General features: G+C 38.5%; 1 protein-coding gene across 2 annotated transcripts in view; it reads right to left on the bottom strand.

Annotated features, from left to right (window-relative positions):
• LOC100616966 (EGF-like and EMI domain-containing protein 1) overlaps positions 1–24,383 on the bottom strand; it is a 787,120-nt gene that overhangs the window by 61,758 nt on the left and 700,979 nt on the right. For both annotated transcript variants that reach the window (XM_007502250.2, XM_056807813.1), the window contains one exon: positions 14,544–14,672. In XM_007502250.2, the coding sequence (XP_007502312.1) occupies positions 14,544–14,672 (129 nt within the window). The remainder of the gene's footprint in view (positions 1–14,543; positions 14,673–24,383) is intronic.

The raw sequence follows: 24,383 nt of genomic DNA, 5'->3' as shown, positions 1-24,383 counted from the left end.
AAAATTTATCTTGATAAAAAGGTCAAGAATATCAAGTGAATTAATTTTTCAAAAAAGAGGGAAGGTGACTTGGAAGGACCAGATTTCAAACTCTATTACAAAGCAGTAATCATAAAAACAACCTGGTCCTGGCTAAGAAATAGAGTGGAAGATCAGTGGAGTAGATTAGGTACACAGTACTCAGTAATAAATGGACATGGTAATCTAGTATTTAATAAATCCAAAATTCAAACTTCAGCGGCAAGCAATCATTATTTGACAAAAGTGGCTGTGAATTCTAGAAAGCATTATGCAGAAACTAGGCATACCCTAACATCTCACACACTATATACCAAGATAAGTTTAAAATAGATAATGATTTAGAGATAGAGGGTGATGTCATAAGTAAGGTTAGGAAGAATGGAAAAATGTTCCTGTCTGTCTATTGATAAGCAAAGTGATAGAGAAGCTCATGGGAAGGAAAAATGGATAATTTTTAATTCATGAAATTAAAAAGCTTTTGTATAAACAAATATAATGTAATCAAAATTAGGACAAAACGTTAGGGAAAAATAGTTACAGCAAGTTGTTTCTAAAATACATAGGGAATTAAACCAAATTTATAAAAAAAAAGACATTCTTCAATTGATATATGGTCAAAAGGCTATGAAGTTAGTTTTCAGAAGAAATAGAAACTATGCAGAGTGACATTAAAAAATGATTTAAACCAGTACTAATTAGAGAAATGCAAATTAAAACAACTGTTAGATACCATCTCACACCTACAAGATTGGGTAATATAACAGTACAGAAAAATGACAAATGCTGGAGGGGATGTGAAAAAATTGTGATACTAAAGCATTGTTGGTGCAAATTGATCTAACTGTTTTGAAGAATAATTTTGAACTATATTCAAAGGGCTATAAAACTGCATACATTTTGACTCAGTCGTACTATTAATAGGTCTATATCACAAAGACGTTGAAGAAAAAGGAAAGGGATCTACATGTATAAAAATATTTTTAGCATCTTTTTGTGTTGTCAAAGAATTGGAAATCAAGGGGATGCTCATTAATTTGTGGAATGACTGAACAAGTTGTGGCATATGATTGTGATGGGGTACTATTGTGCTATAACAAATGACAAGCAGGAAGCTTTCAGAAAAAAATAGAGAAGATTTATATAAACAGATGCAAAGCAAAGTAAGCAGAGCCAGGAAACCACTGACAGCTGTAAAAGCAATATTATAAGGATGATGAACTATGAAAGACTTAGCTACTCTGATCGAGACAATGATCTAAGACAATTGTAAATGACCCATGATGAAATATGCTACTCACTTTTAAAGAGAGAACTGATGAACTCTGGATGCAGATTGAAGTATACTTTTAAAAACTTTCTCTATTTTCCTTTTTTTAAATTTTATTTTATTTTTCCATATTCCTTCTAGCATTTGTCATTTTCTTCTTCTGTCATATTACTCATATTACCCTATATCATAGTTAATATGGAAATGTTTTACATGACTTCACACGTATAATCAATATCAAATTACTTGCCTTCTTAAGGAGATCTCTCAGAACCCTTGAAACTGTAAATCCATTATCTTAAAATGTGATTAAAGGCCAAGCATCTTGATTAAAGTAGGAATAGGAAGAAAGAGAGATTTTGGAACTCAAAATTGAAAAAAATATTAATTAAAATATTTATATGTAATTGGGAAATATTTAACAAAATAAATTGACACACACACACACATATATTTTTTTTTCTTTAAAAGGAGCAGCAGCTAGGTGACTAAGTGGATAGTCATCCCAAGAGATGGTAGGTCCTGGGTTCCAATCTGTCCTCAGATACTTTCTAGCTGTGTGACCCTGGGCAAGTCACTAAACTTCAGTTGTCTAGCCCTTATTATTCTTCTGTCTTGGAACCAATACACAGTTTTGATTCTAAGACAGAAAGTGAGGATTTGAAAAAAAAATAGGAAGGCTTCAGAGAATGACTACTCCATTATAGACTAGGAATTCAATTTAATTTAATTCATCTGACAATTATCAAGAAGATTCTATGTATTAAGAAAAAAATGCAACAAAAATGAGAGACCCTCCCCTAAAAGAGATTACAATCTCTTTTACCTCATTCCCACCAAGTACTCACCACTAGAGAATGAGGGGGAGTTGCCAGAGAGAGTGGGAGCTGGGAGTCTTACAACTTTTATGAGCTAAATTAGAAAGCTTTCCTTGCATCAACACTACAACTTGAGGACCTCCAGTAGGGAAGAATCAAGGCTCTCTTTGTCCATGATGATATCTGCTAATGCATTGCTGATGTTAATTGGGAGTCTGGCCAATGAAGGCTCTGTCTTTGGGGTATGTTCACCTCAAGTGGCATAAATGTGAGTTACTCCTACCAGAAACCAAGATGGTAGAGGGAAATATGTGTTCCTAGTTTAGAAAAGGATGATGTTTTATGTTTTTTCTTATGTTTTCAGTAAATATTACTTTACAAAAGAGGATTAATATTAAATTTATTAATTTATTAAAATAAAAAATAATGTTAAATGATAACATTTCAGCACTAATCACTGGGTCAATCAATGATATTGGGGAGATATTGATTCTAACTGGTGATTATAATAGAGGAAAACACAGAATGGGGGCTTGAGCCAGTCATATCAGTAAGACACTCACATCTCTCATGAGTATGCCTATATCTCAGAGTAAGAGATAAAGCTTGTTAATATGGTGACTCAATCTGCCATCATAAGGGGGAGTTGATGTAAAGAGCCTCAAAGCTTATATGGATTATATTAGTAGCATTTTTTACATCAATACTAATTTTTTGCAACGTCCATGCATTGCTTTAAGTTTCGCCATCTGCGATGAAGCAGAAACATCAGCTCATTTGTGCCTTTGTTTTTCCCCTCTGCTCTCATCATCTTCAAAGGATTCAAATATATCATTATGGAAAAGATGCTTTCTCTTCCTATCATCCATTTATCTCCTATTGAGTACTGGATATTTCCAGCTATGTGTCTGATGCTATTTCAAACTCAATATGTTGAAAATGAAACTAATTGTCATTATTGCTTTTTAATCTCAAAACCTATCCCTTGTCCTCACTGACCTAGTTCTGTTAAGGACATTAATATTCTTTAAATCAACTATAATTCCAGCTGAGGACTTATCCTTTACTCTTTATTTTCATTCATCTCTGGATTTTTGGTAGTCAATCAGTTGCAAAATATTGTTGATTCTAGCTCTGTGGTATTTCTTTCATCTGCCCTCTTTCTTCTACTCAAAATGGCAAAATAGATGGTACAGTTGATTAAGTGCTGGGTTTGAAGTCAGAAAGTCCTGAGTTAAAATTCAGCCTTTGACACTTAACTGGCTGGGTGACTGGACAAATCACTTAACCCCTATCCTTAGTTTTCTTCTTCAACAGTTCCATTTTGTCAGGGCTGTTTTAAGGATTAAATGACACAATATTTTTGAAGTGAGACATAAATGCTAATTATTAATTTTATTTCAGGCCTTTGTCATCTGGTCACCAGAACTATTGCAATACATTTCTAATTGGCCTCTTTCCAATCTATCTTCTACACTCTTGGCAAATTTATATTTTCTTTTTTTAGTTTTATCTTTATTTTATTTTAATAACAAATTTCTACATATATTTTCCAAAGTTATAGGATTCATGTTGTCTCCCTTCCTTCTTCTGAGACAAGCAATTCAGTCTGGGTTATACATAGATTATCATGCAAAACAAATCTTCCCCCCCCCAAGTTCATTTATTTATTTAATTAATTTAGACTAATTTTTCCCTAGTTATATGAATCATGTTCTTTCCCTCCCCTCTTCCCACCCCAATCCCATAGCCAATGAGCAATTCCACTGGGTTTTATGTGTATCATTGATCAAGACTTATTTCCATAGTATTAATATTTGTAAAAAAATATTTGTAATAGAGTGATCATTTAGAGTCTACATCCCCAATCATATCTCCATCAATCCATGTGATGAAGCAGTTCCAAAACAAATATTCTTTTTTTTTAATTTGTAAAATTTTATTTAATTAATTAATTTAGAATATTTTCCCATGGTTCCATGATTCACATTCTTTCCCTCCCCTCCTCCCACCCTCTGTCCCATAGCCAACAAGGAAATCCATTAGGTTTTACAAATACAAATACGTTAAAAAAAATCTCTGACTAGGTCATTTCCCTATTCAAGAAACTATTTTTCCTCCAAGACAAAATATAAAATCCTCTATTTGACACTTAAAACATTTCATGATCTGACTCAAACCTATCTTTCTAGGATGATCCTTCTTACTCCATCTATGTTATGGCCACACCAGCCTCATCGACGTTCCCCCTAAGCCACAAGCCATCTGCTGGCCCTGGCTGTTCTCCCCTTCCTGAAACGTTCTTCCTCCTCATCTCTTCTTCTTGGAACTCCACTCAACAGCCACGTCCTGGAAAGCTCTGGGAGGCAGATTTCTCAAGTTGTTCCAAAGCCCCCCTTTCTTTTCCAGTGATTACAGAGAATGGATGATGAGCAATTACAGCCTCGATGGAAGTCCTGGCCTCCATTGTCAGGGAAGCGAGGCACAAAACCGACCAGACAAACCAAAATGCTTCCTCTAAGGCTTGGGCCACCTCTGGAAAGGAAAGGCTGTATTTAGCCCAAGTTCCTTTCAGTCTCGGTATTGTTCTGCTGTGAATACTGGACTTGGACTTGGGTCAGCAAATGTACCCGCTCTTCCTTTGTGTCGGTGAGGGAAAGCAGTTCCGTTGAAAGCAATTTTGCATTCAAAATGCCATTACGATAATCGATCAAGCCATTTCCCATATTTAGGGATGTGGCCTCGGGGCAGCGTCTTGTGCTGGAATGGCTGTTTACAGAACGGGGCCCATTAAAACCTCTTATTTGCAAAAGCAAACGGGTATAATTTCTACATCCTGGGGAGAGATGGCTACTTAACAGAAGTGCTGCTGGGAGGGGGCGAAGACAGCCGGTGAGCAGTAATCACAACAATAAAGAGGTGACCCTATTTGATTTTCCAAGGCCAGGCTTTGTTGGAAAGTTATAACGGCCCCTCAAAGAAAAAAGCCTTCCGACAAAAGTCTAAAAATAGGAGACAATGAAAAGGTGACGCTGTCTTCAGGGCACACTTTTCTCCAGCTTTTCTTTAGGTTCCAACGCGTTCGAGCATCCCCAGAAATCCAATAAGGAATTCATCTCTGGAAATGCTCTGCTATGTTGAGCTTCGATTCGATTTGATTCGGCGAGCATCTATGGAGTACCCATCACGTCGGAGGCATGGCGCCCTGACCCAGGGAGGCAGAGTCCTTCTTGGGGTCTAGGGAAAGCGAGGAGGATCCTTCTTGGCAGGACTTTGTCCATCCCCAATTCCAAATCCCAATTCGGATGTAAAGGGACCAATAGTCATTGAGTCCAGCACCTGCCTCCAGCCCCACAGCTCCGCTAGCATTTTTAAAAACAGATTGAACCTGATGCAGAGGGAACATTAAGTAAATTATTGACCTAATCACAGAAAAGCAACAGAAGGAAAGCTACTTAATGGCACAGTTCCTTCCCTTTTTTGATCTTTTACTCCCCAGTGCCTAGGACAAAGTTGTTGTAGTTCAGTTGTTTTTCAGTCATGTCCAAATTCTTATGACCTTATTTGAGGTTTTCTTGGCAAAGGTACCAGTGTCATTTGCCATTTCTTTCTCTAGCTCATTTTACAAATGGGGAAACTGAGGCAAACAAAGTTAAGTGACTTGCCAAGGGTCACAGAGGCTAGTTTTGCTATTTTCTTCTCCAACTCACTTTACAAATGAGTAAACTGAGGCAAATAAGATTAAGTGACTTGCCAAGGGTCACAGAGGTTAGTTTTGCTCACAGAGGCTAGTTTTGTCATTTTCTTCTCCAACTCACTTTACAAATGGGGAAACTGAGGCAAACAAAGTTAAGTGACTTATCAAGGGTTACAGAGGCTAGTTTTGCTATTTTCTTCAACTCATTTTACAAATAAGTTAACTAAGGCAGATAAGATTAAATGACTTGCCAAGGGTCACAGAGGCTAGTTTTGCCATTTTCTTCTCCAATTCATTTTACAAATGAGTAAACTGAAGTAAATAAGATTAAGTACTTGCCAAGGGTCACAGAGGCTAGTTTTACCATTTTCTTCTCCAATTCATTTTACAAATGAGTAAACTGAGGCAAATAAAGTTAAGTGACCTGTCAATGGTCACAAAGCTCCTAATTGTCTGGTGCTAGATTTGAACTCAGGAAGAGGAGCCCTGCCTCCAGGCCTGGTGCTTTATCTTTTAACTGCCCAACATCACATAGCAAGTACTTAAATAAATGTTCCCCCGAATCAAGGTCAATAGAGAGTACCAAACCCATGTCCTCTGACTCTTGCCAATGTACTACACATCTAGATAAGATTCCTGTTTTCCTTTGAAATCAAGCAAACAACATTGTTCTGTAAATGGGTCTGAATCACATTAGATTTGAATAAAATTTGATAAAAAGTTAAGCTTGTCTGATCTGATAGTTTTCTTATTTCCCCCCAATAATTGACAGAAACACAAGGATCAATCAATTCTAATCCATTCAATTGGAATAATTGCTTGGGGATTCCATGCCATGTATATCTGCACAAGCTCCCTCCTTTACCTAGAACAAACTTCCTCTTTACCCCTACCTCATCCAAGCCCACTGCCATGGCATGAAACTTAGAGCAGATCTAACTCATGGTGAGAACAAAGCTGAGATAGCAAAGTGGAACTGAGGGATCAGTGGGAGGTGAGAGGGTGGAGGTAATGGACAGAGGCTGTTTTCCTGTTTACATATTATACTTTTGACGCCAGGAGAATATAAACTCTTTGAGGGTAGGAAAAAGTTTTTATTTTGTCAAGTAATGTCGACAGACATTTACTAAGTGCCTGCTCTGTGCTTGGCCTTCCTGGGAATAGAAATACATAAACAAATAAAAATGAACAAGTATATTAAAATATGGAGTAAGTACATATAAAAAGAATAAATAAATAACTATATAAAACAAAGAAATAAATAACAATAAATGAAGAAATAAAAGTCCCATCCCTCCAGGGATGGAACAACATGCAAACAACTATGGATAAACAAGGTATATATAGGATAAAATCTCAGAAGGAAAACACTAGCATTTAGGGGAATCAGGAAAGATTCTTGCAGAAGGTGGGATTCGAGCTGAGAGTTGACTGAAGAGAGGAGGAGGCAGAGGTTAGGAGAACATTCTAAGCATAGGCAACAGGTAGTGAAAATGTCCATCACTGGGAGATGCAGCCACTGAACGTGGCAAATGGCGAGGATGCCAGTGTTACTGGATCACAGAGTACATGAAGGAGAGAAAGGTGTAAGATGATGGGAAAGGAGAAGCAATTAGGTATCTCAATGGAGATGGGAAGTCCCGGATTCAGGTCTGGTCTCAGATACTTCCTAGCCGTGTAACCCCAATTATCCAGTCCTTACTAGTTTTCTGCCTTGGAATTGATACTAATTGATTCTAAGATAGAAGGTAAGAATTTTAAAAATTAAAAAAAAATGGGAAAGTTTGGAGAGACGAGGTTATGAAGGACCTTTAAAAAGTGAAAATTTTGTCTTTGAATTCCCAGAGCCTAGGTGTGGGCCAGGTCCTGGCTGGACTTCAATGTGCTCTGACATTTCCTATAATCCTGACTAGACCCAGGAGACCCTATCACAATTGGCACATGTCTTTCCTCTATGATTTGCCTGAACACCAACAATCAATATTTCACAAGTTCCCCGTCATTTGGAGCCATGGAGCTTTTTCCTTCTTGAAATCATAACCTGACTTTTAGACATGGCTATGGCTTTTTCACTTTGGCATGAAAAGCCTTAAGTACATCGTGAATATCTTCTTACAAGATACATAACATGATTTCCCATAATTCTGCTCCCACATCTCTTGGACTCAGCATGGAATACAACCGACACTTCAGAACCATCTGAAGAAGATAACAAGCCAAGCATGTGTAAGAACCACCTTGACAAAGATATTCCAAGCCCAGCCTGGGCAGCTTGCCGAATTTGTGGGCGAATTATGGCCAAGCTTCTGGACAAATATTCCATCTGGTCATATGACCCCATTTCTCCTGGCTACAGAAAAGGCAGTACTGGCCACAGGGACCACTGGGACAGGCAATATGTAATACATTTGCAGTAAATTACCAGAATGTCATTGGCAAGACAAAAGAATCCCATTTCTCCTTTATTGCAATAAAATATTGCCAAAGTAGAAGGTTTAAATTCTCCCTTTAACTCCCTTGATCAGTGTAACTGTATCCCAGTATATGGTCTATCCCTCAAAAAATCTCTAGCACTTTATTCAAAATATCTAACTGGTTGGTTCAAGATCTGGATAAGTGGTCCTAAAATCACAAGCTAGAAGAAGTTCCTAGTCCAACTCCCTCATTTGACAGATATGGAAATGATAAAAAGAAGGGAATTGTCATGGTTAAAAGCACACAAATTGTAAATAGCAGAGTCAGAATCTGAACCCAGATCTCTTTATTTCTAATCTAGTACTCAATCTATTGCTCCACATTTCAGGGATTCAAAGCAAGTTTTGCATTTTTTAAGAGGAGCTATGTTCCATTAGGGTAAGGCACTTCAGGTCTTTGCTGTTGTCACTGCCCCCAAGTTGCCCCAAATTGCTCTCTCTGCTCTTTTGACTCATTCTCTTGGGTGCTCTGAAATAAATCTTCCTACAAGACTACATTTCATGTCACTCCTCTGCATAAAAAATGTTTGATGGCTTCCAATGGTCCCTTAATGGATATTGGATAAAGTCTAAATTCCTTTGTCTGGTATTCAAGACCATCTATAATCATATCCTACATGATCTTTCTTGCCTTTAACTCCCATTATCTGCTGAAAGAAGGAACCTTCTATTCCAATCAGACTGAATTTCCTATTTCCCTCTGAATTCATCATTTTCTATCACATCTCTTGCCATTTGCATTTGGTCTCCTCTTTCTCTATTTGGAATGTCCTCTCCTTCCTTCCTCCTTCCTCCCCCTCCCCTTTTTTTCTTATTCAAATCACACCCATCCCCTGAGATCCATCTTCTTTTCCATGACATCATCCCAAAGTACCCTGGGCTGTAGTGATATCTCCTTCCTCTGAATTTGGTATTTATAATCTATGTTCCTCATCTGGCAGTGAATCACATCCTTCCTTGTCATCTCTCTTGCCCTGTTGTCTTATGTTGTGATTTAACCTTTATATTATTGATTTCACTTTCCATGGATATATCTCATCTTCCCAAATAGAGTAGGGATGAGGTTTTATGTTTATTGATATTCCAATATACAGCCTGAGTCTGCACAGTGCCTTGCAAAAATAGACACTCAGTCAATAGAACCTGGCAGATGGATGCAACCTCATAAAATCTCACTTTCTACCAAGTGACGGAACTTTGGCAGGTTTAGTAAATACTGGATCCAAAAGCTTCAAATTCTTGTTCCAGGTGATTCTTTGGGTTTACCAACTCAAAATTAGCCAAACAATATCAGGGTCTTTGGTGATCTGGAAGTCCTACCTGAGACAATAGAATGAAAGAACTGCTATAAATATAATGGGTTCTTGGGCTACATTGAGAGTCAGGACACTGAAAAGGGAATAAAAGGATTATCTTCCTATACTCTTCTTTGGTCCCAACATATCTTGACTGTAAAGGATCTTAATCTGGGGTTTATGGCATTTTGTTGAGAGAGAGAGAGAGAGAGAGAGAGAGAGAGAGAGAGAGAGACAGAGAGAGAGAGAGAGACAGAGAGAGAGAGAGAGACAGAGAGAGAGAGAGACATACAGAGAGAGAGACATAGAGAGAGAGAGAAAGAGACAGAGAGAGACAGAGACAGAGAGAGAGAGACAGAGACAGAGAGAGACAGAGAGAGAGACAGAGAGAGAGAGACAGAGAGAGACAGAGACAGAGAGAGACAGAGAGAGAGACAAAGACAGAGACAGAGATAGAATTACTGCAATATATTTGTTTTGTTTTGTAAAGCTGAATTTCATTTTTGCATCTAAAACATTATTTTAAGAAGGGATCCATAGGGTTAATCAGATTTCAAAGGGATCCAGGATGCCAAAAATGATCTAAAGGGTTGTGTTTAGTTTTGGGTACCACTTTTAGGAAGGACATCAATTACCTGGAAAGTGTCTAGGGGAAGACAGTCAGGAGGGTGAAGTGAGTTGATATCCTGTGGGTATAGAATTGTTCACTAGGGTCATTTACCTTGCAAATAGGAAAATGGGGTTGGAGGGATAGAAGGACAGGATGGTTATTTTAAAGTATTTAAATGGTTATTCAACAAAAAGGGGATTCCTTATGCTCTGTTTGGTCCCGGAAAGCAGAACTATCAGAAAAGGATAGAAGTTGTAGAAAGGAAAATTAAGCACTGCTGTCAAGAAAAGAATATATTTTTCATCAGTTAGAGACATGTCAAGGTAAAATGTCAAGGGCTCTATTTTGGGGCTAGTGGTTTCCCTCTCCCTGGAGATCTTGAAAGAAAGACTGGCCAATCATTTAGTTATTTTGCATAGGGCATTCTTAGGTGGCCAATGAAATCCTCTGCACCTCTGAAATTCTCTGATTTTGTGATTCTTTGGATACTGAAATAAGATTTAGGAAATAGTGCATGGAAATGGTGAAAGAGAGAGTGTTCATGCACACATATACCCACACCAGAGGACTGATCAAATGCAGTATCATCATAGTCACAGATTTTGAGCCTGAAAGGTCTTAGATGTCAGGTAGACAAATCCTTTCCTCTTTTCTTTGGTAAAAATGAAGCCCAGAAAGGTATGGTAACTTGTCTAACACGGGAAAGAAATACTATCTCAGGAGAAGCAAAATGTTTTCTCAGCTGGAAAAGAGAACCATAGGATTATGGGATTATGGATTTAAAGGATCAGAGAGATCTTATAAATAAAGGAGAAGCACAATATCATAGGTTTAGATCCAGAGGTCACCCTACAGGACATTTAGTACAATTCTCTCATTTAACAGATGACAAAACTAAGGTAAAAGCACATTAAATGACTTGCCCAAGATAATACTTCTAGCAAGTATCTGAACGAGGATAATACATCAGTTTTTTTTCACTCTTAAGTGTGGCATTCTATCCACTAGACAGTTTCATTTTTCCCCAAATGGGATACATGTAGTACCTAGGAAATAGGATGCCTAGAAGAACAGGTATTTGAAGAAGGTTTAGACATGGTTGAATTGACATTCAATTCAATAAATATTTATTTATAACCTCCATGGTCCAAGGCACTCCATTAGCTGATGTTGGGAATAAAAAGATGAATAAGAAATGGTTTCTTCCTTCATAGAGGTTGCAATCCAGTAACAGAGATAAGACATTCAAGGGTGAAGTTGATTGATTTACACGCTTCATCTTATTTAAAGTAAGTGATACTATGCTTTGGTATCTTAACCACAGGAAAATAAGGAGTCCATCTCAATCACATACTTTAGTTTCAAACAACCCTATGATTTAGTCTAAGTGCAAAAAGCATGGACAAAAGCTTAGAACTGAGGTGACATTGCCCAGGAAGAAAGCTGGATGGGTTGAAGAAACTTAGTCTCACCATATCAGTGACTTATAAATGATCAAGCAAGAAGAGAAACAAGTCCTTCAAGAGATTAGAGTAAATGCAGTGATGCAGTGAAATAAAACAAGCCCACCTCTTGAGGAGGAGCAACATGGTGGGGGGACAAGGAGGAGACAAATGTACAACAAGAAGGAGCTGGGATTTGTTTCTTTGTCATAGGTGTTCTCTGAGCCAGAGTCTAACTTTCCCTTGGACTCCACCCATACTTGTGGGAGAGTGTGTCATAGGCTCTTTGGGAGATGATGTTTTTCACTAATTGTTCTTACTGTACTATATTATTAAACAATCTGTTCTGAACTTAAGGTTGATTGACTAAAGTGATTCTCAGCTGATAACCTTAAAGAGAAGCACACTGGTGAGGACTTGTGGCTATGGTATGAGGGTCATCCCCAACTCTTCTTCCCTCAACTCCCTAGAATCTCAAAGATGATCTAACTTTCCTTTAGGACCCCAAACTCATTTTGGAGAATGCAAATTGAGATCACGTTTTCCAAAGTTTATATGGGTTATAAACACACAGACCAAAAAGGGCAATGCAAGGTAGGATGGAAGAAAAAGATAAGCTCTATAATGTGCTATGAAAACTGAGTAAAGAGAGAAGTCACCCCTGGCTACAGGGAGAAGAAGGGCTATGATTTAGGCTTGACTAGAACACTGCTCAGGATCATAGCATCATAGATTGAGAACTGGAAGTAAACTCCCTCATTTTACAGATGAGGAAACTCAAGCCCAGGGGGGTTAAGTGACTTGCCCAATGTCACAAAGGCAGCAGAGATGAGATTCAAGCTCAGGTCCTCTAAATTACTCTAGGCTTATACTGAAGAGAGAACATCCTAAACTCTAATTATGAATCAACCTACCTCTAGACTGGGAGAAATAGAAATATAATGAGAAGGATAGACCTAGAAGCTGATAAATAGGAAAATTCTTGGTACTTTGATGAAAGTTTACTTGGGATCCAAAAGAGTGTGGGTTGGAGTAATAGGACCATGGGTAAATAAATACTCTTATCAAAGAATGTAAAGTAGTGATATTATTTATTATACTTATATAAGCCTTATTTATTATACTTTTCAAGCCTTACAATGCCACATAAATGTTAGGTATTATTATCATTGGATTGAATTGAACTAACTTCATGGTTTCCTCATCTTCAAATAAGAATAATATTACTTTACTATTTATATCAGTGTTATGAGAAAATAATTTTGTGAATCTTGTTGTTGAATCAATTTTAGTCATGTCTGACAGTCAGTGATCCTGTTTTGGGATTTTCTTGGCCGAGATAATGGGATGTTTCACTTTTTCTTTCTCCAGTTTATTTTAAAAAACAGGAAACTTAGGTAAACAGTTAAGAGATTTGGCTAGGGGCTAGTAAGTTTTTGAAGCCAAATTTGATCATAGGAAGATGATTCTCCCCATTCCTAGTGCAGTGCTCTATCCACTATGCCACCTCGCTCCCTTTTTGTGAATCCAAAAAAAGCAATATATATATATATATATATATATATTTATATATATATATATATATATATATACATATATGTGAGTTCCCAACTCATCATTATCATAATCCCTCTCACCACCAATATCATCATGATCATGATCAACAATCATCATCACACTCATCACTCTTTGTCATCCTCACCAATATTTGAACATCATATACATATTTATCATCATCACCATCACTCTCATCATTACTCTCACTGTCTCTATTATCATGGTTATCAAAATCAGCACCATGATCTTCCCCATCACCATAATCATTATCAACATTATCATGTTCATTATTACCACCATACTCTTGATTATCATCGCCAGTCATTACTGCCATCATCTCTATCTTCATCCCAAGCATCTCCTTTATCATGATTTTCTCAGCATGCTTTCCTCATCATCACTACTCCCACCTTGTTTTCATCATCATCCTCACTAACCTCACTCCTACTATTATTACTGCCATTTACATATGAGCATTACCACCTTTATCCTAGCATCACTATCACCAGGCTCTCCATCACTGGTTTCAAAAGCACATATAAACCAGTGCACTCTTCTGATTGACTAGTAGAATCAACCCAACGACCGAAAGATTTTAACTGAAGTGGCTTTGTTACTATTTTGACATATACCTCACTGATACACACACACTATTGTGACTTTTAGTCAGGCATTTCAAACTGGTTTATACATGTTTTTACAAGTGAATTTACACAGGGGGCATCCAAAATGCCCTGGCTGTAAAAACAGAGAGTAGAGTTCATGATGCCATTAAGACATTCACAATATTTTCATGAAGAATGGAAGAGTCAATCATGTAGGAAGACTGGAATCAATTGAATCAAAACAATTAATCAGTCAAATCACTGAAAATGTACACTATAAAACATTTTGTTTCTGTAGCTACAGCATATGCCATTGAGTAAGACTAATGATAATAACGCTGATGGTGGGTTAACAATGTAGATGATGATGATGATGAAAATCTACCTGGAAAATGTTTTGTAAAAGAAAGCCTAGAATTCAACCCTTAGATAATAAGGAAACCCAATGAATAAGTGCTTCTTATATTACATTTAATTAGGAATTTGAGATTGTATGACTGTGGTGGGTAGTACGCTGAACTTAAAATCAGAAAAATCTTGGCTCGTATCCTGCCTCTGGTTCTGCTCATTTGTGTAATCCTGGACAAGATATTGCATCACTGTGTCCCTCCTTTTCCTTATTTGTCAGATGGGTATAGAATCATATGTATTGCTCATCTCAACTGGTTGTTGAGAGGATGGATTGAAATGATGGAGGCTAAGAGTTTGCAAACATGGTAGCACTGGGGAGTCAGTTCCATTTTGGTCAGGGCAGTACCTTCCTGGCAAGTGGGTCCTGTCCATCCAGATGTGCAGATACATTGCCTGGTCTCAGGATCACAACGGGCTCCATTATGACAGTTACAAACTTGACCGCAACCTTCACCCTCAGGGTTCTTCTGGCATCCTAAGAAATGGACAAACACAAGGCAGGTAGATGATTAGAGTTCACTAGAAGAAGAAGAATGACTGACATTCATATAGCACCTTGCAGTTTAGCAAGCACATTGCCTATGCTGAGGACCCACAACGTCTCTGTGAGGTGGCTGCTATTTTATTGCCATTTTATAGATGAGGAGACTAAAATTTCAAAGTGACTTTCCCCGGAATACATGATAATTAGGCTTCAGACCCAGGTCTTCCTTACAAGCTGAACTCTTTGGAGAGGCCACTAGCTGGTACAGAGGACAGAGTTCTGCACTTAGAGTTAGCAAGACCTGAATTTAAATCCTGCCTCAGACTATCAGACAATAAACAAAACATTTCACTTTTCTTTGCCTCAGTTTCTTCATATGTAAAATAGAGGTAATGAGAGTACCTTCCTCCTAAGGTTGTTGGGATGCTGAAATGAGATGACACATATATATTTTTATAAACCTTCAAATGCTATTATTTTAAAATATTGAAGTAAATTTTATTATTTTTATTCACTGTGTCATGTTACCTCAAAGTAAGATATAAGAAAGAGTTCATTTAACTGTTTTTTTTGGGGAAAGTACAACTGACTTTCATAATGAATGCTAACAGAAGCCAATGTGTTCTTTTCCACAAACTGAGATTCTCCCTCCCTGGTGTTCCAGAATCTTTTTTGCATGGGTCTTCATCAAAGTCACATAAGTGATAGATCAGCAGTGTCCCTTCTGTTCCCCTGAATGTCTTTGTATTAAACTAATGGTCCAGTATAGCCAGCAGCCTGACAGGCTGATTATTTATTTCCAATCTGGTAAGAGAACTGACAGGCCCATTGTTTTAATTGTCCATTTTTCATGGGTTAAGGCATGATCTCACTCAGATCTTTGTTTCTTGGTCAAAGAATAAACACATCAGAGCCAGTATCCCACAGCAGCTGGATCTTGACTGGAGCCCGGGTCTTCTCTCAGGCTGCAACTTCTTCTGAACCGTAGACTTTCGGGGATTTTTCTTTGGGTTATCTCAGTACAGCATCTCCTTCCTCTCTTTCAGAACCAACTTATGATGTCAACTTGCTGGTCTGATTGTTCCTGGAAACAATGCAACCCAGCAGCAGGAGTCTAAGGAAAGAAAACATCTAGTGGCCCCAGGACTCCCAAGGGGCTCCCATGAGAAGGGCCTTGTCCCAGGCTCACTTAGAGTCAGAGCATGCCAGGTCTGGAAGGAAATTTTCAATATCATTTCAGCCAACTCCCTTTATTAGGAAACTGAGGCCCATATATACGACTATTCAAAGATGTAGAATTAACAAATCTCTTGATTCCCAAATCCATCTACCTTCTCAATATTTGGAGATGGCTTCATTGGGTCATTTTGGAGAGGAAAACCAATGATTAGCTGGAAGCACTGACGACATTTTGATATTTTGAGATGCTACCACATGGGGAAGCAGTGTGAAGTCCAATCTCTTTACCCATGCTAAGCAATGATGAGCAGGAGATCAAATTAATTTTGGCAAGAGTATCCCTGTTTTCTAGTAATAAACATGATTGAGGCAAAGTGTAAATTATTAAAACACAGATTAAATTCATTAAGATCATTGATTTAGAGCTAGAAGGATTCTTAGTGGTCAAGGAATCCAAACCCCTCATTTTACAGGTGGGGAAGATAAGATCCACAGAGATTGTAATTTGCCTAAAGCCACACCTTGCTTGAGGTGTAATTTTATAAGCAAAGCACTCTACCCACTACAGATCAGTGCATTTTTGGATATTTGGCATCTACATAGAACTTTAATCTGGAAAGATCTTAAAGACAATTTAACTTAACCCCCTATTTTACATATCAAAGATTTTCATAGTTGGAAAATTAGTCAGTCAACAAATATTTATTAAGGTATCACTCTGAGCCTGGGAGTGTGTGTTAATGATACAAAGAAGGCAAAAACATGGTGGATGCCTTCCAAGAGCTCAATTCTAATTGTTAAGACAGCATGCAAACCACTTTGTACATATATTATTTATACAGCATAGAAGGAAGATATTCTCCAGGGAAGATATTCACAGAAGGGAGAATAGGGAATGACATATAGAAAAAGGTACAGGAAAGGTCTCTGGTGGAAGAATGGGTTTGGGCTAAGTCTTGAAGGAAGCCATGAAAGTCAGTAGGTAGAGAGAGTATTCCAGATTTGGGCAGTGGTCAGTGAAAATGTACAGTCAGGAAAGATTTGGACAACAATAAGGCAGGTGTGCTGGATTCTTGGACACTTAGACACTGGTCTTAGACACTGGATGATTAGACAACTTGTCAAAGTACAAAACTTCCCTCTACACATAACCCTAAAGTGGTCATCCATCTTTTACTAGAAGAAACTCTACTCCGGGGTAGCCATCCACTTTTGTATAGCTTTCATAGTTAAGAATGTTTTCTTCACATTGAGTAAAAATCTTCCTCTTTTCATCTTTCACCCATTCACCCATTGCTCCCAGTTTTGAAATCTAGAGTAAAGAAGAATGAGTCCAATGGTCTCCCACATGACTCACCTTCATATATTTAGGGACAGCTATTATGTTCCTTGCAAATCTTCTATTCTGCAAGCTAAACTTTCTCAGTTCCTTTAACCAATCCTCAAATGGCACAAAAACAAAACCCTTTACTAGCATGACTCCCCTCCTCTTTATTCTCCCCCATTTATCAATGTCTGTCTTAGAATGTGCTACTGGTAATCATCACCATTCCCTCTGAAATCTCTGATCTCTCTCTATCTCAAGGTACTTCCCTTGTTGCTTATAACACTCATATCTTCCCTATCTTCAAACAAGCTTCACTTGATCCTATCAGCCTGAGTCTTTTTTTATCTTCTCTGCTAAACTCCTTGAAAAAGTCATTTCTACTTGATGGCTCCAATTCCTCACTTACTACTTTCTTCTAAATACTGTGATAGTTGACTTAACTCACCGTTCCATTGAAACAGCCCACTCCAAAGCTACAAATCATTTCTTAGTTGCCAAATCTAATGGTCTTTTTCTCAATTCATCTCCCTCTTAACTTTTGTAGCATTTGTCGGTGTTGAACAATATCTCCTGGATATTCTCTCCTCCCTGGATTTTTGGGACCCTGCTTTCTCTTAGTATTCTTCTATCTGTCCAAATGCTCCTTCTAAATCTCTTACTGTATCCACTTGCTGTGGATGGCCTCCAAGGCTCTTTCCTAGACCCTCTTTGATTTGTTGCTCTATGATCTCCATTGATGATTTTGTCAGCAGTTCCCATTCAGTTATTAACACTTGGTAGATGATTCCCAGATGTATATATTAAGCCTGAGTTTATCTTCTGATCTCCAATCTCCAATTTCAATTGTATCAGATATTCTCAACTGGATGCCCCTCAAATTCCACTTATTGAAAACAAAATTAAATATCTTTTCTCCTAAAGTCTCCTTTCTTTTGAATTTCCCTGTCACTGGAGAGGATACCTCTATCTTCCCAGGCTTTGCAAACTTGAAGACCTCAGCTCCTCACTCTGTCTCACTCCACATGTCCAATCCCCTGCTGAATCCTGTTTGCATTTCCACATCTCCTAAGGGTCCCCTTCTTTCCTTCACAAATTCACTGCCCAGTTCATGCCCTCTTCATCTCTCAGCAATCTTCTAATTGTTTTTCCTGCCTCAAGATATAAACTCAACTTATATTTCAGAAAGGTTCTAAAGTGATTTTTCCAAAGTATAGGTCTGACAATGGTATCCCCCATCCCCTACACTCTCAATAAACTCTGAGAGAACCCAATTATCCACAAGAATAAGCAGAAAGTTCTCTCTTTGTCATTCATGAACCTAGTCCCTTCTTGCCTTGCCATCTTCCTCTTGTGTTTCTCCTCTCTACGTGCTCTCTGTTTCAGCAATCCTGGTCTTGTTGTTCCTTGAATATAACACTATATCATCGAGATGCTTTTGGAATGGCTATGCTGCCTACCCAGCCTGCCAACTGTGCCTGGAACTTTCTTCTTACTCTTTTCCACCCTGTGACATTCCTAGCTGCTTTTCAGCTCAAATAGCACCTATTCAGGAGTCCTTTTCCTCTTCATTGTAAGTGTCCATTTCTTGGTTTCCTCTCTATTTATATAAATGTATCTTGAGGTCAAGGATGATTTTTCTGTTCACTCTTCCTTTGTATTCACTATAGTTAGCACAGGGTAGCTAGATGGCAAAGTGGATAGTGCCAGGCCTAGAAGTTGGGAAGATTCATCTTCTTGAGTTCAAATATGACCTCAGTCACTGCACCCTTTTTGCCTCAGTTTCCTTATCTGTAAAATGAGCTGGAAAAGAGAATAGCAAACCACTCCAGTATCTTTGCCAACAGAGTTGTGAACAGTTGGACATGATTGAAACAACTGAACAACAGTTAGCATAGTGCCTGACACCTAGAAAGCCCTACATAAATGTTTCTTTTAATTGTTTGACTGATCAGAACTGAAAATAATATTCCAGATGTGACCTGACCAGGGCAGCTGGCAAAGAGCCTCTTCAGGTCTAGGCACTACACATCATTTAATAAAGACCAAGATTATTAGCTGTGCATCACAATGTTGATGTATTGAGTCAATTAACACTTGGATGGAGTGTTGAAAGATGAGACTACTGGCCCAAGGTCACACAAGGGGTAAGGACTAGACTCCGAACCAATGCCCAGTTTTCAGGATTCCAGACTTGGGTCTTTGCCATTATGCCAAGCTGCGTTGGAAGTCATGGCATCCTATACCCAGAGATTCAGAGTGGGAAGGGACCTGAGACATCATCCAGTCTGACTCTGATGAGGGGCCTCAGAACAGGGAGGTCAGTGGCTTTCCCAGTGCCACACAGATAGCTCACTGCAAAATGGCATTTGTATTCACACTGATGGACTCCAAGTTGGCATTCTTTCCAGTTCACCAATCCATCTCTCAAGATCCAACTTGTGCAACTTTGGGCTGGTCTGGAACTACATCAAGGCAGAACAGCCTCCCAGCCACAAAGCATAATTTTAGGGAACTGAAAGACATCTTGATCATTCCCCCAATTACTCCCTCCACTGATCTGCTAATGTTTCACCTTTTCCTCCTACCTGGCATTGAATTCTGAATATTAGATTTACTAAAGGGTTAGACAACAAAGGCAGGGGCACCGTCCACAGAAAGCCACAACAAATACTTACTTGTTACATAGGAGCCAACTTCTAACCCTCTTCCATTAAAGCAGATTATTTTATTCCACTACCTCTCTTTTGCCTTGGTATATAGCATTGGTAGCAGTCAGAAGGCTGAGGATAGGTGATGGGGATATGTTGTTTCGACGGGAATCCAAGGCTTACAGAATGCTTTTCTCTAAATTCCCTTGTGGTAGAGCCCAATAATGCCAATATCCTTATTTTACAGAAGAGGGAATGACGACTCAGAGAATGCGCCATCCCTCTTCTAGGGCCATAGGCAAGAAGGGTCTGAGCTATAGGTGATAGCAGTTGACACTGGAAACAAATTTTGTTTTTTGTATAAATTTGTCAAGATCTGAGTTTTAGAGCCAGAAGGCACAGAGGAGGAAACCAGAACTCAGAGTCAGGGGATTGTAGGCTTAAGGATCATTGATGAAGGGTTGAAAGGGACCTTAAGGGCCATCCATTTGGCCAGTCAGTCAACATCGCCCTGCCTTGTCTCACCTGTCCTTCCTTTTCTTTTCCTTCTCTTCTTTTTTCTTCCCTTTTCCCTTCTCCATTATATTCTTGTTAGAGCAGGAATAGTTTTGTGCCTTTTCCCCCCTTCTATTACCAGACACATAGTAGGTACTTAATAAATGCTTGTTAACTTGATTTTCCCATTTCACCTTAATGATACTTATAAGAGACAGCTAGGGAGCACAGCGGCTTCATTTTGAGACAGAAAAACAGGAGTTTAAATCTTGTCTCAAATTCTTATCTTGGACAAACTACTCATTTAATCTCCTATAAAAAGAGAGACTTGATGGCCTCTGAGGCCCCTTCCAGCTTTAATTTTGTCAGACCTTCCAGGGGATGCCCTTAGATTGTGCATCTGGAGCTTTTAAGCAGGATGTTGAGGATGAGTATAGAAAAGCAAACATTTACTATGACTTGGGTTTGAAATCTGATGGTTGGGGGAGGGATAGGACATTGTGCTTATATCTGCAGCTTAGAGGTCTTGGGTTCAAATGTGGCCTCAGTCTCCTTTTTTTGTCCTTCTGAAACTGAGGCATCATTCAAATACTTAATCTCAGCATTCCCTAAGTAATGTAATGAAAGAAAAGGGTATCTAACATTAAGAATTTCACTCAATTAAGCCGATAGAGTTTTAATGGCTCATATGAATTCTAGCTGTGTGACCATGGGCAAGTCATTGAAGTCCAATGGCTTACCCTTGCCATTCTTCTGTCTTACAATTTCTACTAAGACATAAGGTAAACATTGATAAAAAAAGAAAGAAATCTGGTGACTGCTCTTTGCAGTTAATTCCTTGTCTGCAAAGAGCTAATGGCCACTTGGCAGTCCGATTGTCCTTAGGGCTTCCCCTCTAGGCAGCCCACTTTGAAATCCCTTCAATTTATCTCACACATGGAGCATCCATTGGTGTTCATTTTTTTTAAGACCACATTGGAGATGTAGCAAAGTCCTCCTTTGAATAGACATACAAAGAAGTTGGTTTTCTATGCAATGAAAATGGGAAGAGGGTGGAGTGGGGGGAAATATCTTCCATTCCTTGACTTAATAGAACAGAAATTGGCATCCTGTTTACTCAAACAATACAAGATTTTGATTTAATCCACTTCTTTCCAGGCCCTTCATGATTGGAGATTTGGGAAAACAGGAGTGGGGTTAACAACTACACAGATAAGTCAATCCAAAATTGATATAAAGTAATTTCTGGAGAGATCTAGAAATGCCTAGTATAAGAGAAGAACTTAAGTTGAGCCTTGAAAGAAGTTCAGGATTTAATGAGGCCATTTTGTCCTAGAGGTAGCAGAGAGTTCCTGGAGCTTTTTGTTATTTTATTTTATTTTATTTTATTTTATTTTTACTCAGGGGAGTGCTTGGCAAGCTCTGTGCTGATGTCACAAAGATTCATTTTCTTTTAGAAAGATTGAGCAATGGAGTCACAGCTGCAAAAATTGTAGAAGGCTCTCCATTAATTTACATCTGAAATACAAAGCCCTTAGCCTGGCATTCAGGGCTGCCCCGACCTTTCCAATTTTGCCTCCTGTCACTCCCCTCATGTTCTATTCTGCAGTCAAACTAGACTTGCTATGTCCTGAAAATACTCTATGCTTTCATACCTTAAGCTTTGGAACACATTGTACCCTCTTCCCTTGAAAGGCTGCCCACAATCTATGCTTGTTGAAATCGTAGATTCTTCAAGGCTTTGTTCAATGAAGCCTCCCTTATGAAGTTTTTCTAATCCCTTTAACCCAAAGTCCCTTCTATCACCTCTGAATCCCTGCAATATTTTCTCGGCTTCTCGTGGACTTTCTCTGATTTTACCTTCAATTACAGCTATGTACATTCTGGATTTATTTCCCATCTGCTAGACTCTCAGAAGGCAGGTGAGAAATATTTATTAGGCATTTACTATGTCCTAGGCACTCTGCCAAGTGCTTGTGAAATAGAGAAAAGAAAGACAGCTCCTGCCCTCAAGGAGCCTCTAGTCTCTTTTTTAATCTTTAAATTTTCTTTTTTTATGATTATGAACTTGATAAGCATGAACAAAGTTAACAAACATGAACATTTCCACATTCAAAGAACAGAAAAAAAGAGGACAACATAGGAAATTGTGAGTCTCCATTACATATGACTTTTAAAATATATATATATATATATTTCAGATTTAAGAGGGCAATTCCAACACTCCTTTGCTTGTCTAGTTGCCATTCTGCATTTTCTTTTGCTTTCAATGTTCTTTTCTTTCTTTCCTTCTATTTTAGTTAATACTACATCTTTTCAAAAACCTCCTATTCAATAATAAACTAATAAACTCTTTTTTGGGAGCTGAAATAGTGGTAAAGTCTGGAGCCTCAGAAGCAGGGTCAGGACAGGGATGAAGTATGGCAGTCCTGGACTGGAGGCTTTTAGAGGAAATGTCCATGGGAGAAGGAGGCCATGGGGCAGAGAATTGTTTTAAGGTGAAAAGGTCTGAGGTACTGAGGGAAGTTCCAGGATGAGAAGGTGCTTGAACTTGTCAACAAAGACCAAAGATTCCTGAGTAAAATCTTGAATGCAAGGACTTTGTCTTAGCAGATTGTAGTAAGGACAATGGAACATAGCAACATGGCGGAAGGGAATACAAAATTCACCTAATCTCCTTCTCTTGTTTTATAGATGTAGAAACTGAACCTCAGGGAAATCATGGCTTTTGTGAGGTGAGAAGTAGCATGTTTCAAGAGAAAAAGTCCTGGCCTTGGATTTAGAAGTATGGAATTTGTTCTCACCATTTCCTATCTGTGAAAACCACCAGGACTCTCCAGGCCTCTTCTCCAGATGGTTTTGTTGACACTGTAGGTCCTTTCCTGAAGTAAATTTGTGACTATGAAATCCCAAGAGTATTTGATGACAAAGTTGGTGTTCCAACTTGCTTCCCTAGCTACTGATCCAATCTTCTTTCCACAATGCCATGGACCCCTCTCTACTCTCTTTATATCTCCCCCTAGTGCCTAGTAGAGTGCTTTAAATAGAGTCAGTATAAAATAAATAGTTGATGAATGACTAAATAATTAAATGAATAAGAATTAGATCACATAATCTGCTGCTCTGCTATTAAATTTAAAGTGTTGGGCTGAATTGATTAAAATAGTTATAGTAATCATCATGGGCACCATATATAAGTACAATTACTATCCTCATTGATCTTTGTAATTTAAAGGTAGTGAGGGACACATATAGGGAACTGTAATCACAGAATCACAAAATCTAAGAGATAAAAGGGCCTTAGACTAGTCTAATCCATGTAGTCCAATTCATGAATGAAAGGAATCCTCACTAGCATATTCAAGAAGTCCAGTCTCTTCTATAAGACCCTCAGTGAGGAAGTACCTATGCCATTTTGAGGCAATTAATTTCAAATTAGTAAAAAAGAAACCCTCATCCCCCATCTTAGAATCAATCCCGTGTATTGATTACAAGGCACAAGTGCAGTAAGGGCTAAGCAGTGGGGGTTATGTGACTTGCCCAGAGTCACACAGCTAAGAAGGATATAAGACCAGATTTGAACCCAAGACCTCCTATCTCTAGCCCCAGCTCTTAATCTGCTGAGCCACTTCCAGTCTAGTCTCTTCTTAAAGATCCCTAGGGAGAAAGAACCTACCTCATTTTGAGGCAATCTATTTCCATTGTTGAGTAATTTTTCCTGATACCAAGCTTAAATTTTCCCCTTAACAATTTCCTTTCATTGCTGCTGCTTCTGCTCACCAGGATCCTTTCTTTCTATTTGGGAGCCCTTCAGATATTTTGGGGAAAATATTATCATCCTGGCAGTTCCACCCTCCAACCAAGCATGGTTCCCCCAACCAAGCATGGCCCTCTTCAGGAAGACCAAGACTCCATTGTTATCGTTGGTCATCACATCTCATTGCTGACTTATATTACCCTTATTTAGCTTATTTTCAGACAGACTTTCATCTCACTGAGCTGCCCTCATCCTATGCTAGTGAATTTAGTTGTTAGAAAGTTTGATTTGATAAT

Source organism: Monodelphis domestica, chromosome 8 (genome assembly GCF_027887165.1).
Source record: "Monodelphis domestica isolate mMonDom1 chromosome 8, mMonDom1.pri, whole genome shotgun sequence".
Classification (NCBI taxonomy): Eukaryota; Metazoa; Chordata; class Mammalia; order Didelphimorphia; family Didelphidae; genus Monodelphis; species Monodelphis domestica.
Note: the sequence above shows the minus strand (reverse complement) of the source record. Positions and strands in the feature narration are given on the sequence as shown.